The sequence below is a fragment of the Anopheles bellator genome, chromosome 1, assembly GCF_943735745.2.
Source record: "Anopheles bellator chromosome 1, idAnoBellAS_SP24_06.2, whole genome shotgun sequence".
NCBI classification, from domain to species: domain Eukaryota; kingdom Metazoa; phylum Arthropoda; class Insecta; order Diptera; family Culicidae; genus Anopheles; species Anopheles bellator.
Window position 1 is genome coordinate 13,569,578 of NC_071285.1, and position 13,867 is coordinate 13,583,444.

At 51.7% G+C, this 13,867-nt stretch overlaps 1 protein-coding gene across 1 annotated transcript in view; it reads left to right on the forward strand.

The window, feature by feature from the left end:
* Positions 1-13,867, forward strand: part of LOC131215074 (nephrin-like) — a 47,299-nt gene that overhangs the window by 21,937 nt on the left and 11,495 nt on the right. The window contains exons 2-4 of the mRNA XM_058209449.1: positions 2,891-3,040; positions 3,151-3,330; positions 13,440-13,592. Of these exons, the coding sequence (XP_058065432.1) occupies positions 2,891-3,040; positions 3,151-3,330; positions 13,440-13,592 (483 nt within the window). The remainder of the gene's footprint in view (positions 1-2,890; positions 3,041-3,150; positions 3,331-13,439; positions 13,593-13,867) is intronic.

The window sequence follows — 13,867 nt, forward strand, 5'->3', positions numbered from 1 at the left end:
TCGGCTGGTGCAGGGCATTGCAATTTCCTTCCCCCGCCTCCTTCCCGTTCAGTTCGTTTTCTTCGCAGGACCGGAATCGGGAACGCTTTCATTCACGCGATCGGCCCAACCCATCGATCTTACTACGTTCATTCATGGGCCGCCCGTGGCCCGTTCGCACGGAAGTTGGCGTACCACGTAATTGGCAGTCGAAGGGTCGAAGGGTTTACTTTCTCGCTCGAAAATCGAACTCCACTTTTTTCGGCTGTTCGGTTTCGGGTGGCAAGGACCCACCGCAACACTTGTTGCGCCGCAGGAGCTGTCGAGCGAGGTACCGGGCATCCGAAAGCAACCGAAAACCGCAAACTAGCCCGTCGGAGACCGCGTGCATATGAAATGTTGCATGATTAAATTACCCCGTGGGTCCCCGTGTGAATCGGTCATGGGAATCAAAACCGGATCGGGCCGTGCTTTGGCTGGCTGGGGCCCGTTGGTTGACCGAGGGCGCCCCCCGGGCTGCTGGGAAATGGAATAAAAATTAATGCTCTCGCGCTCTGATAGCGCGGCGCCCTCGGAACTGCGGAACCTTCTTGCGCGACTTCTCGTTCGACTTCTGGCTGCGGCAGCTCTGCGGAGATAACGGAGCGGGTTCCGAAATGCGTTGCGCGTCCACCGGCTGCTGCATAACTGCATCACCGCTCGGGGCCTAATGTCTGCTGCCGACTTATTACGGTTTCATTACGACGGATGCGGAGCACTCCCGGACTGGCCCATCCATTTCCATGCTGATTACTTTCCCAGGCGCCTTCCGCCGCCGGTCCGAGATAACATTGTCGTGCGCCGTGCTTTCCATTGCCGCCCATTGTTTTCTGCTCGATCTGGTCCGGCCCGGCCCGGGGACGGATGTAACACATTGCCCAGGTTGCGTTCTCCGAACGGCAGCAACAACACCGGTGCAACTTCTCCTGCGGGCCGTTCCGTAGCATAACATGTTGGGGAGGGTGTACTTTGCTCGGTGACCCTTTTTTGTTGGTTCTGTGCAAATTGTGGTGCCCAGAACCCGCTCCCGTTCTCCGGTTTGCGTTCGGTGATGTAAATTATAATCTTCGCTGTATTAGTTTACGGTGAGTCCGTGAACTTGTGTGTTGATTACCCTGCTTCCGGGCATCCGATTCTGTAGGAATCCAATTCTGTGCGAGAATGTCGTGGAAGGATGTTATATTTTGAAACACAATAGAGTAACCTGGAAAAGGCAGCACCAGTGAAAAGAACTAATGAATCTATTTTAAATAGAAAAATTCCCATTGCGTTTGAATAACTGGACTTTAGAACTTTGGAACCATATTCTTGGTCTATTGTTTCCTTAATCTTGTGCTATTTTTTTCAACACAATTTTAACCGTTTTCTTAACTTTTTAGTGAATATCATCGTTCCATCATCTTTGGTTTATTAGTTCCAATCGCGACGGACTATTTTTTATAGTCTGTTGAGCTGTGATCTGAAGATGATCCATTTCTTACCGCGATCGCTGATCCTTCAATCCTTTTTCATTCTTTTCCCATTGTTTTTTGTCATTTTAACGATACGTTTCACAACCACCACTGGTGCACTTTTTGCCATTTGCCAAGACACGGCGAACCCTTCAGAATAATCGTTCAATTAGCGAAAGCGGGTTCCCCGGCGGGTCGGGACGCTTTCGTTCTGTCCGTTCGGTCGGCCCCGGTCTCGAAACCGGTTTCCGGTCCCGACCGGATGTCAAACCGGGCCGCGAAAAAAAAGTGAAGACGAAATCGGCCTGTGGCCGGCCCATCGTCGTCATTCATTAATTGATATCGTACCACCGAACCGGAGCCAGCAGCAGCAGCAGCAGCGGGAGCTCGGCCCCGGAGAGACCGGAGCGAGATATTAGTGGAACCGCCTGGAATCGAACACACCTCAGAAATTTGAAATTCTTTTCTGACATTTCTGGTTCCGCGCCGGGGTCGACCACTGGCCGTGGCCTCTTGGCACGCTGCCAGGGTTGGATGGTGGTTACCGTCGTTGTTGCTGCTGCTGCTGCTGAATGATAACTTCCGGTGCAGGTTGCGTTCGGCGCAGAGACGCGCACCGGGGGCTGGTGACTGAAAAGATAATGAGCACTACGGACCACGCGCAAAACAACGCACACGCGGAAACAAAAAACAGAAATGGGCTGTTGTGACCAGTGGTTAAGCGAAATAATTTACAACACGGGTCCCCCCACTGAAAACGGATGGGATGGGTTTTCTTTTTTTGGGTCAGCCTAACCGTACCGAATTTACGTGGTCGTTATCGGGTGGGTTGCCGTTGGGAAGAGAATTTTAAAGCTCGCTCCTCGGTTCGGTGGCCAACGAAGTGGACACAAATACACGCAGACACGGTTGTCCCATCATGAGCAGCAGCCGCAGCAGCAGATCTGGATCCAGCTTCCGGGGTTCGGTTTCGGAGCTCATCCCGGGCTCTTTTTTGTTGACGAGAGCCCGTAGCGATTGGGGGGCAGCATATGGTTTTTAGGGTTCCAAAAAAGGCGAAGTTAGTTTATTGACGTTGCTACGCACATCGTTGTGTAAATGGAGAGCAATCATCATTGACGTCACCGGCCGATGGATGGACGAACAAAAACTCCATGCCGTTCGTGCCTTCTATTGAGTGCCGGAGCTCTGATGGGTTTTTTCCAAGGATTGTCGTGTCCTGTGTGTCCTGTCTAATCAGTGATTCATCAATAATGGACCTAATAGCTGCGATATAAGATTATTGTAAGTGAATGCTCCCTCCGCGGGAATTTTAGGGTACGAGAAGAGAGACTCCAGTGGCCGCAGAGTAGCGGAACGAGATTCGTACAAAAACGTTTTAATAATAATTTTTTGTGTATTTTATCCCCCTTTCTTTGCAGTGCTGCCGGTACTGGAATGCTTGGCACAGCAAAAGTTCCGCATCGTCCCGCGCGATCTGCAGGTACTGGAGGGTACCGAGGCGCTACTCCGCTGTGAGATCTACAATCTCGTCGGGGCCGTCCAGTGGACGAAGGATGGATTCGCACTGGGTAAGTCCAGCAACGACGGTTGCAACCGAATGGCTGAGTCACCGATGGCTTTCGGCGCCAAGGAACAGTGCGATTCACTTTCGGCCTCTTTTTGGCTCTCCCATCTGCAGGCTTTTCCCACACGATACCGGGGTACCCGCGGTACTCGGTGCTGGCCGACCGGAACCAGGGTATCTACAATCTGCGAATATCGAACGCATCGATCGAGGACGACGCCGAGTACCAGTGCCAGGTCGGGCCGGCCAAGTTCAACTCGGCGATCCGTGCCAACGCCAGGCTGACCGTGATATGTAAGTAGTTGCTGCCCTTTTTGCTAGGGGTGTTATCATCAACCGGCCCCGGGACGATGGCCCTCCGATAATTCGTCCGCAGTGTGCCAATAAATAATGTGTGTGCGCTTCTGCCACTGCTGCTGCTGTCAGCTGCGTTCGTGTTCCGGTCGATAATCGGTTGCAGATAGCGAGTCCTTTCACGGACCCTTCTATGGTTCCTTCTCTGCGTAAGGACGCATCACCAGCCCCGGGGGCCGGTATATGATGCTTCACAACGTTTGGCGTTAATGGACCGATGAATGAGTGGAGTTTGGAGCCCAACCAGCAGAAGGTTGGTCTAGTGTAGGGTTGGCTTCGATGAAACTGCACCTTCGCGCACTGTAACCGATCTTTTTGATAGAAAACTCGGCACAAAAGAAAAGCAGGATCGAAGAACCTTCCAAAAGGACTCTCGAAGAGGTCCGCATGGTTTGCTGGAACAATTCCAGATATGCGATTGGGTGGCTGAAATAGAATGGGGGGGTCAGAAAAACGGAGCTCCCGGTGAATGTTGGCAGGCAGAGCTGGTCGGTTTCCCTCGAAACCCCCGGCTAGACAGCGGTCGTATTTGTTTTGTGCTTTTCTTGTCCCTTCTGGGGTCTCTTATGCTCCTCTGCTATGTCGGCCGCTGATGGAGCCGCCCGGTGGCTGGTAGAAGCTGGAGAGCAAAAGAAAGAAAAAAAAAACTGCCAAACTTCGCCCGAACAAAGTTCATTAGTTACGAGGAGCTTTTGGGAGGATTTTGAGAGTATTTATTGTGCCCCGTGCCGGGGGTTTTTGTTGTGGCGCACCGGGCGTCCGGGCTGATGTGCGCCATCCGTGCCACCCGAGGTCTATTATTATGATCGTAGACGGTAGAAAGCTATCAAAGCGATGGCAAAAGGCATGAAATTAGTTGCAGAAATGCAAAAGGTATTCGTTAGCAAGGCAGCTGCTTGAGAGCTGAGCGGGCCAAAGAACTTCTTTATATCAGGTTGAATGAGCGGATTTTTTTTTCCTGTTCACCTAGACCTTGATTGATTCCATTGAGCGTATTAGTTCGAATACACTATCCCGGGATTGTATTTTCCGAAAGGTTTCGTTGACAAAACCTTGTCTAACCCTGCTGTAACACGATACCGGCTCCACGTGAGACGAGCCACTCAGGGATTCAGGAGCCGCGTCCGGGCGCAGCATTATTGCACCGGGAGAGCCCCAGCACGTTGTGGACGGGCGCGGAATGAAGAAATAGTTTCTCTTACGCCCTCAACACGTACAAGATAAGCCTCTCGTTGTTGCAGGCTGCATTCCTGGGGCGGCTGCTGCAGCCATTGTTCCGGCCACCGCATGGCGTCCGCCATGGCGCAGCAACTACTCCAAGATCCGGGCCGGGCCGGGCCTTTCGAAGCCGAGACAAGTTCCGAGGCCGCACACCGGAGCTTCCGTTCCCCGTGCTTCGGCAAATTCCTTGAAATTATTTAATAACAAGTAAACTTTATCTTGCCCGGTGTGTCTCGGGCGAGCGAGTACTTTGTTGGCTCCGTCGTAATTTATCTTACGTGAAGTACGTGAGCAGCCGGCTGAGCCGGTCGAGTGGCCGGTGAATAGCCCGGATCGCCTCCCAGCGCCGGTAGCCCGTTTTGAATGCCTAGGATAGCATCCGGGCGGACAGAGTAGTATCGCCCTGTGCCCTGTGAGCTGACAGCAGGCGACTTTGAACATATTTTTCAATCCTTTGCCCTTGTTGAGAGAAGGGCCCGTTGCCCGATGATAGGCGGTTGGCGTTGCCAACTCGCTTTTTGGCCATTCAGTCGTAGCGCGCTGAGCGAGTTTTAAAGTTTCCTTTTTCTATGGCCAAAATCTACTTGAAATATGAAAAGTACATGATATTAGTAATGCATGCCCGGTGTGGTTGGTTGGTTGGATGGGCCATCCTTTCTCTAGGGGCGCGGATCCCCGGAACGAAGATAAGTCTGATTCTTCTTCAAGAGTTTTTAGGTGATTTTCCACAGGAGTTTGTTATCCTTTATTTCCGTAGCAGAGTACCGTCCGGGGGCACACGACATTCGGTGTGACGGGAATATGCGACTCTCTGATGCTGAGTACCACTTCGCTGGCGGTTGTCAAGATGGAAAGATCCAACAAAGGAAAACAAGTGCCAAGAGGAAAACTTTTCGACAAGAGCTACATTCCTTATTTGAGCACGGTGAGGTGATCTGCGAATCAATGGGCTTTCGTCGCGTCGAAGTGCAACTGTTTTTGCCACTAGAAACCGTACTCTGGGGGGCTTTTTGGGCGGATAAAAAGTTATGTGTTCGATTCCAAACCCGAGCACTACTCTCAATTCCATGCTCAATTAAGCATCGAGTGCCGTTACTAGGCCTGGTTCGAAGTGGGAGAAAAAAACGGATTATCGATCCATGTGCAGTGGCCCCCTCGTGGTTGGATTTATTGAAACATACTTTATTTACTTTCGAACCAAAGTACTCTTTCCGTTTGATTTGTTTACTGCCGTCCCTTTATGCTTGGCGTTGGCATGTTTCTATTTACCGTTGCTTCCTTCTGCCTTTGTTTGTTTGTTGATAGCGAAAAACATGCGATAACCAATTACTTTATGCAAATTTGCCTACGGTTCGGAACCGAAAAAAACAGGCCGATTGATGGGGACACCGTGATTTGACCAGCAATTATTGGCCGGTACCATTCAGTTCCCGCAGTTTTTCGCCGCACAATCCGGTGCAATTAGATTCCGGTGTCCACGCGTTGCATTGGGCGATTTTTATCATCCGTCACCGATTTTTTATGAATTTAACATTTTTATGATTTGTGTCTCGTGGTGTGCCTCCCGAGCGAACTCGCAAATAATTGCGCAAACGTTTATCTCCATTTTTAATTACACCCCGACAGACAGACGGACGCGGCGTGGGGCCATTAAAACCCTGGTCACGATAGAAAAAAAAACTTTAATGCCTTACATACCGTTACCGGTTTTTGTGCCATCCATCGTCCGCCCCAGCCAATTGATTAATTGTGAGGCAAATGAGGCAAACGAGAGCGTCCCGTCGGCCTCATTCGCTCGGTGTGGTGTTGAATATATTACTCGATAATGGCGATTAGCCGTGGCGTTCTGGACCACGTGAGCCCCCGCCGGGACGAAATTGGAAACTTTTCGCAGAACTGCCCAACGACCCAGAAGGTTCTCGGGACCGGTGGATCCGGTCACTCATCACTTCATTTACTGCAGCAGCCGCAGCAGCAGTGCTTAAAGTTTTCATTCCATTCCATCGCTCCGAAGGCAGGCTTCCGTTCGTTGGCGAGGTCGTCTCCAGGATTTCGCCACGTGGAGAGGTGCAGAAAGCACTGCAGGTGAGATGTTTCAATTCGACTCACTTCAGTTCAGCGATCGGCCTTGGCCCGCCCTGTCGGCCGGGGCCTGTCAGTGGCAATTTCGGGGCACGACGAAGACGAAGAAGAAAACATTCTCTAATCTTATGGTAATCGCCGTGTAGAGCCGTGCTCATCGCCGTGTGCCGGTGGGGGCTCCGGGGATGCGAAAGAAAATCGTTCGCTTCGTGTTCGTCCCGGCGGCGCGGTGTAACGACCCTGTGAGCCTTGGAACCGAGGAAAAACTTCAAACGCTCGCGCACCAAGCAAAAAGTTGTAATGCTTTTTAAATATTCAAACGATTTGGGGCGGCGTACCTTGCCTCGCTCGCTTTGGGGAGTTTTATTTTTCTTTCTACGGAACACCTCGCGGAATGGAGCACACGAAACAATTGTGGGACCGCGCGAGAGGCGATTAGAAGCTGGAGGACGTTTGCTCGATGTCTCACTTTTCCTTGCTGCGGGCCTTCGAGCTCTTCTCCACGTGTGTTCTGGTGTTCTGCGGAAGATTGCGCGCGGCCTACACGGGATAGGGAAACAGCGGAACAATTTAACGTGGCCGGCCGGGTCGGGATTTGGGGCTGCAAATTGAAATGCAATCCACCGGTGCGCGAATGATACGCGTGTAGGCAAAGAAGTTGTGTTTATCTTCCGTGTTAACGATTTGCTTATTCCATTTAAGGAGTTTCCGGGCGCGCGCCAAGCAGATCATTTACCGATTCGTCTTTCGGTGTGCGCGGAGATTATGAAGTAAGCGATAATTTGGTGGGTGAATATTTCATCACGCGCCTTTGAAGCGCACGCAACTTGCGTTGCTCCGAAAATTCCGGTACCTTTCGGGGGCTTACGGTCCCGAGGGCTCACTTGCCCGCGTATTGAATCAGGCGCGGGAGCCTGATTAAGGATAATGAAAAATCTGGATAATGAACACGTGAAGGCGCTATCAGATTAGAAAAAAAAAACCGGTAGCCGCATCCGGTTTCCGGCGCGGACCGAGAGGAAAACTTTTTCCGAGGTTGCGAGTTTTTAAGAATTTTCCATTTGCTGTTCTTCGCCTTAAAGTAAGTTCCCTCAAGGCATGGTATCCTTTAATGGGATCGAGCATCGGACCGAAAACTTCGCGAAGGGCGCAAAGGATCCACACGAACGGGGAGGAACCATCGGCCCAGGTTACGGGATGGCAACGGAAAGGGATGACGCAAAAATTACGCAAATTCTTCGCTGTCATCATCAAGGATATTTTTATCGAATACCAACCGGTGTCAGTGTCGGGCGAAAGGGGATTTCACAGACAGACACGGACGGAGCAGCGAATGGAAAAACAAAATATGTTTTCACCGGGTCGGGAGGTGATACGCCACACGTGCCACGACGGCCGGATGTCACAGGCGCGCCACAGATTGAAATTAGGTGAAATTGTGATTCGATCAACTCGCGGTGACGTCGACCAAAACAAAAAAAAACGAACTCACTCACTCACTCACTCACGAATCACGTGTCCCAGGACGTCTTCACTACGAAAGCGCTCGGGTCCCGCGGCGGTGCCGTTGAAACTTTTGCCGGGTAGGACTTCAAATTTTAATATGATTAAATTTGGAGCCTAGCATGAGCCGCGCGTGGCCACCGGTGGTCGTGTGGTGTCATGTTTGACGTGCGCGCGTTTTAAGGACCGTAGTTTGATGCTGGCACCGTGCCAGCACCGTATGCTCCACAGGTACCATTTTGGGGACGTTTGATTTTTTAAATAGAATAATTTATTCATAGCACATCGGGCGAGTCGCAAAAAAAAAAAAGGTCGCACTCGACCACAAATCTGCCGTTAGTTTCGCGGTTTACGTGCGATTTTTGCCGTGCGCCCTTAAAATGGAGCGCTCTGATTCTTTGGCAGAAAACTTTTGCCCTCCACAAAAGGAAGGTCTCCTGAAGCAGGCCTTTGGCTGAAAATTGTAGATTCTAAAATTGAAACTGAAGCCCTTCATTAAGCTTCGTGGTCGTGGCTTCACACCGTCGGTCTGTCGGTCACCGGATCGCGCGTAAATAGCTCGCGGTGAACGAGTGTTAAATAGTCCAAAAAACACAGCCCCCAACAATGAGGACTGCTGACCGTGCCTGACCGTTGGGATGCAGCGTTTTCGGTGCACTTCACTGGCTGGCGCACTAATTGGAAGGTGCGTGCGTGTTTCCCATGCGTTTTATGCTTCGATCACCATTCGATCGAGCAGTCCGCAGTCTAAATTCTGCTCACAAAAGCCGTGCGTGCTAAAAGTATGTGCCAATCCAGAGAGTGCCAAGTAAAATCATCCAAAGCTCTCGCCAGGCACCGGGCCACAGGCCACACATTTCATTGAAGCTATGCTGCTGCGTGCTTTGCATACCGCTTCCGGTTTTGCATTTACGCTGAGGCTGCCGTTATGGAAAAATATTTTCCGACTCCCAGGCGCGGGGCAGCCATCGATGGCGCCGGTCGAAGTGCGGGGGCTGTATCATGTCCCGACATAAAAAATAAACCCAGGCTAGCCGATTCGTCGCATGATAAACAGCAACTCTTTTCGATGATGCGGACCGCTCATTTGTATGTGTCGTGTGCCGATGTGTACGTGCGTGCGCGTGTATTGATTACAATCTAAATTAAAAATGTGCATCAACCGAGCCCGATGCTGGGGCGGATGCTGTCAGGGTTACCCTCTCTAGGAGCTCTGACTGCCTCTCTGTCGTAGGACGGTCAGTGCACGGTTCGGCGATAAATTTTGGGCCCCGGTTGCCAGTAGTGGCTCCCTACACAAAACCGGCAACCCCCCGGTTTCTGGCCGTGTCCTGTGGCGTGCCGAAGGGAAATTGAGAAAAAATTTAATTCATGAATATTTCATGTCAACTCGTGTGGCGCAGCAGCCTCTGACGCAAGAAGCGTCTGGTCTGGCTCGATACAGGCCATCCGGAAGTTTCGGACGTCCGAAAGCTAGCTCCCCGGCAAACGCCCCGTCCCCGTCCGGGGTCGATTAGTGCAAGCTTATCTGCTGTTGGCCTGGTTTTTGCCTCGGCTGGACCAAGGCGGATGACGGCCGAAGCCTGCAAAGAGCCCGTGTGTCGCGCGTGTGGCTGTGATTAGTGATGGCGATTGGCAAAACGGAAGGACGATCAATCGCTGGCTCGGCTTATTGTGCTGAATTTTGTGAACATTTTCAGCAGCGAAACTTTGGACACTGCGTTGCGCCGATAAATTGCTGCATCTATTAGAGGCCTTCAGGTTGGGCGAAGAATCGGGAAGAGCCTTTAAAAATGTTGGAGCTAGATTGGACTAGAATTTAAATCGAATGGTTTCGAGCCTCTGACATCGACGTGGCGCGTGGTAGGCTCCCGAAACCTTCGGTGAAACTCCCCAATTGGGGCTAATTGAAACCGAGCGGCTAAACGATCGCGTACGCGCCCTCCCCATCACGTAATCCCCTGGCCGGATAATGTCGGTTCGATTTAATTCACTTGCGCCTGAACTCGAACCCTGGGCCGGCCAAGGTTACATGTCTCTTAGCCGATGGCTGACGCGAAATTCGATTACCACCATTGCTACGAGCCAGAGAATTAGTATCGAGTGTCCTCTGCATAATGAAGCGTTAAGTCAACATTCGGGTGGCCTGCGCTCGAGCGATAGTAGGTGCACTGCATCGTGAGGCTAAATGAGGTTAGGACTGGCGCCAGCCGGGAATTCAGAAGCTCAGCCGTTCGCTTAAGAATTAATTATGATCCAGGGGACCCATTGGCGGTTGTGCAATCGAATGTGTCCCTCTCGCCACACAACCGAGGGTTTTTGCAAAATTCGGGCATCGATTTTGTGAAAGTTTGGGCCCATTTTGGGTAACCCCACCAGCGGGGGAACCGAGATCTTGGCACTGTGTTTTATGAATGAACCAAAAAACCGGTTTGCGTTTGCTCAAGGATTCCGTATGAATGGAAGCGCGTCGCAGGCTCCGATAAATCTTGTGCCGTATGCTGTGGGAAACGCGAACCTGCCCCGGTCTCGGTCATTATCGAGTCGAGCCCCCCGCCGGACGTCGACGAGTGAATGAGCATTAATCGACTGTATTCATTATAAAAGCTTCAGGCGAACCGACGACCCAGAGGGACGGTATTTCGTAACAGTGCCGCTTCCTAAAACACGAAAACATGAAAAAACGTGCGTATGTTGTGAAGAATAAATGATGGTTTAATAGATCATCAGCAAGCTAAGAAAAAAGGTCCCGGCGAAACAAAGGGGCGGTTGAACGGTTGATGAGATGCTTGATTATGCGGTGCTTTGCGTAACCTACGTGAGAAGAATTGGACACGGCACGGTATCGTAATAATTTGCTTTCGATCCTTTAAAATTTCCTAATACGAAGCAATGCCAAAGGTTGTCACGTGTCTAACCCGATCGGACGTTGGTTTCGATGATGAGCGGCACGAAACACACTGTAACGAAGCGATAAAGATTTCGGTACAAGTGTCCACCATATTGTGCCGTCAATGTCATTAGGCTGTACGGTATTTTTGAAGTCTCTTGACACTGCTGTCACCCGTGCCGCCAGCTTTCGGAGCATATCAAATTTCATTGCAATAAATCCATAAATATTGGATCGCCTGACAATATTGATGACAGCTCTGCGACACCGGCCGTCGCCTGGTGTCTCCGATTGTTTCATTTATGCAAAATCGCGAACGTGAATCGACAGAACCGAAGAGCGACGAATTGTGTCCGAATCAAGAAACATGCTGCCCGGGTCCGGGTGGGCTTGGGGTGTTCTTTTAACGGCATAAACGGCATATCGGGTTCCGAGCCACGATAAATCCAAATCCATTCTCCATTTCGTATCGTCCCGCTTCAATTTATCACACATTGGGCCGGGCCACCAAGTCCGAGGCCGGGACGAAGCTCCACGCTCCTTTCTTTTGCCGGCTGGGTATTTCATTCGGGTGTCGGGCCACTTTAGTTTTGTACGAAATTTCGAGCACCATGTCGTAGTTATTCGCTTCGAAGTTTGAGGATAAAAAACCGGACGAATAAGAGAACTCGTTTCGGTTGGGGCTGCCACACAGATGCGATGCTGCCGATGCTACTGAGACACTCGTATCCATTGCGCGCGCCGCCATGCTGGTCCTACTTTGCATAGATTTGATTTTCCTTCTACCCTCTGCCTTTCGTTCGATCGTTCTCCGGGCGTTCCGGGGCTAGGACCCAGCTTTTTTGCCGCTTGCCTTCCAGTTGTGGCTGAGATTCGTTTTTTTTGGCCGCCGTTGGCTTTTCACCATTCCCACCGGGCTGATTCCGAGTGGAAGGTGTTTCGGGAATCGCAGTTTTTTGCTCGTCCTTTTCTTCGCGGTTCAGATCGGTGGAGGGCTCGCTTCGGGTCCCCCTGACCACGGGCGAACGAGTGAACGGGTGAACGAGAAAAAACCTACGTTTTTGCCCGGGATCGGTAGAAAATCTTTTTTAATTTCCCTTCGCTGTGCATACAGAAAAGAAAAGCCTTCCGAGCGGTACCACTGGGCCACCGGGACGGAAGGCCGTCGGGTGGAGTCGGCAGTGCCGCGGGATTACGTGTCCATAATATTTCCCGTTCAATATTCATTTGCCAGTCCCCGGCGAGCGTCTCGTATTCAAATTTCGATTCTCGATCGCACGGCCTGAGAGTTGCGCCGGAGTTATCTTTAGCACCGCTTTTCGCCGGAGCACCGCCGAAGGGTGTCAACTTTCTTCATCACTCCCACTGCCCGTGGCCCCAGGAGAAGAAGATGAAAGCAGGAATTCGGGGCTTCGGGGCCGGATTCCGGTGATCCTTCTGGAGGAGAAGCGCACAGCACAGAAGCGTCGAGATAACCTTCCATTCGAGAGCCTCGGGTGCCGGCCAGGAATCCCACATAAGAAGCCGGTGTGGCCCAAGAAAAAAGGCCGGCTACCGGCTCCCGAATGCCCGGAATCGGCCGGTGTGACAAGGTGCCGCGCGGAGCACGGAACGGAACCGTGCACCGAAACGGGAGAAAGCAATTTTCAGATAATTGTGAAATCGTTATTCGCTTTGACGTCGTGCACCGGGTTTTCCACCGTCGGCACCGCCCCACCACCAGGTTGGGTGTGGTTTTCCCCGGTGTTCGGGCGCATTCGGGCACTGCAACGGCAATTCGGAAACAGGGATCCGTTTTTCCGTATTTAGCGCGCCAGCGCTACCTACACATTTCGATTTCGGTGGTGGAACTTTTTTTTTCGCTCGGGCTCCAGGACATCATCGGGGGTCGCTGGGGAGCAAGAAATTCCTCCAAGTTCTGCGTCGCTCCGGATAAAGGACTTTCCAATCGATTTCTAATGATTATTTAAGTACCGTGCGATTGTGTCGTGTAGAGGTTCCCTGCACCAACCTCCGTTTTTTCTCCCTTCTCCCGTGAAGCTTGTCCTCGGAATGCTGGGGGGAATCGGCGGGCAAAATGTGCAAAAGGACATTCGATCACCGGCCCCGGCTGGCTGATGAGTTACGGGGCCCCTCGGAGTACGGGGGATGCTGTCAATTACTGTCGGTGGCAAATTACATACTGATTATCTGCGGGACGTGACCGTGCACACGGATCCGCGGCCGCGATAGCGGATGAAAAATGTTTCCCAGGCGAAATGGCAGACAAACAAAAAAAATGGCCGGTCCACAGTTTTCCGATTGCAAATCGAACAAACATTAACCATAATCTTCCTGTTGGCATTCGTTACAGCTCCACCGTCGTCGATCGAGATCCAGGGCTACAGCCGGAACGCGAAGGTCGAGGTACGGGAAGGGCAGGACCTCGCGCTGACCTGCGTCGTGTCGAACGCCAAACCGGTCGCCCAGATCGTGTGGTACCGGGGCAAGACGGAATTCAAATCCGGTAAGTAGCGTCCTCAGTGCGTCTGCGTCCTTTTTTTTTTCTACGAAACCCCAACCAAACGGGGTGCCAAATTCCTGATTCCCAGGCTGGGTCTGGTCTGGGTGTAGATAAGCTTCCGTTCCGTCGGATAGAATATACATTTCCACACTTTCGGCGGCCCCGTGCCAATCTCGGCCATCGAAGTTGCTCGTTTGCGGTCCGGTCCGGTCGTCGGTCGGTCGGAGTTCATCGAGAGGACAGTGTTGTGATGTTGCGAACCAATCGTGTAACCCGGC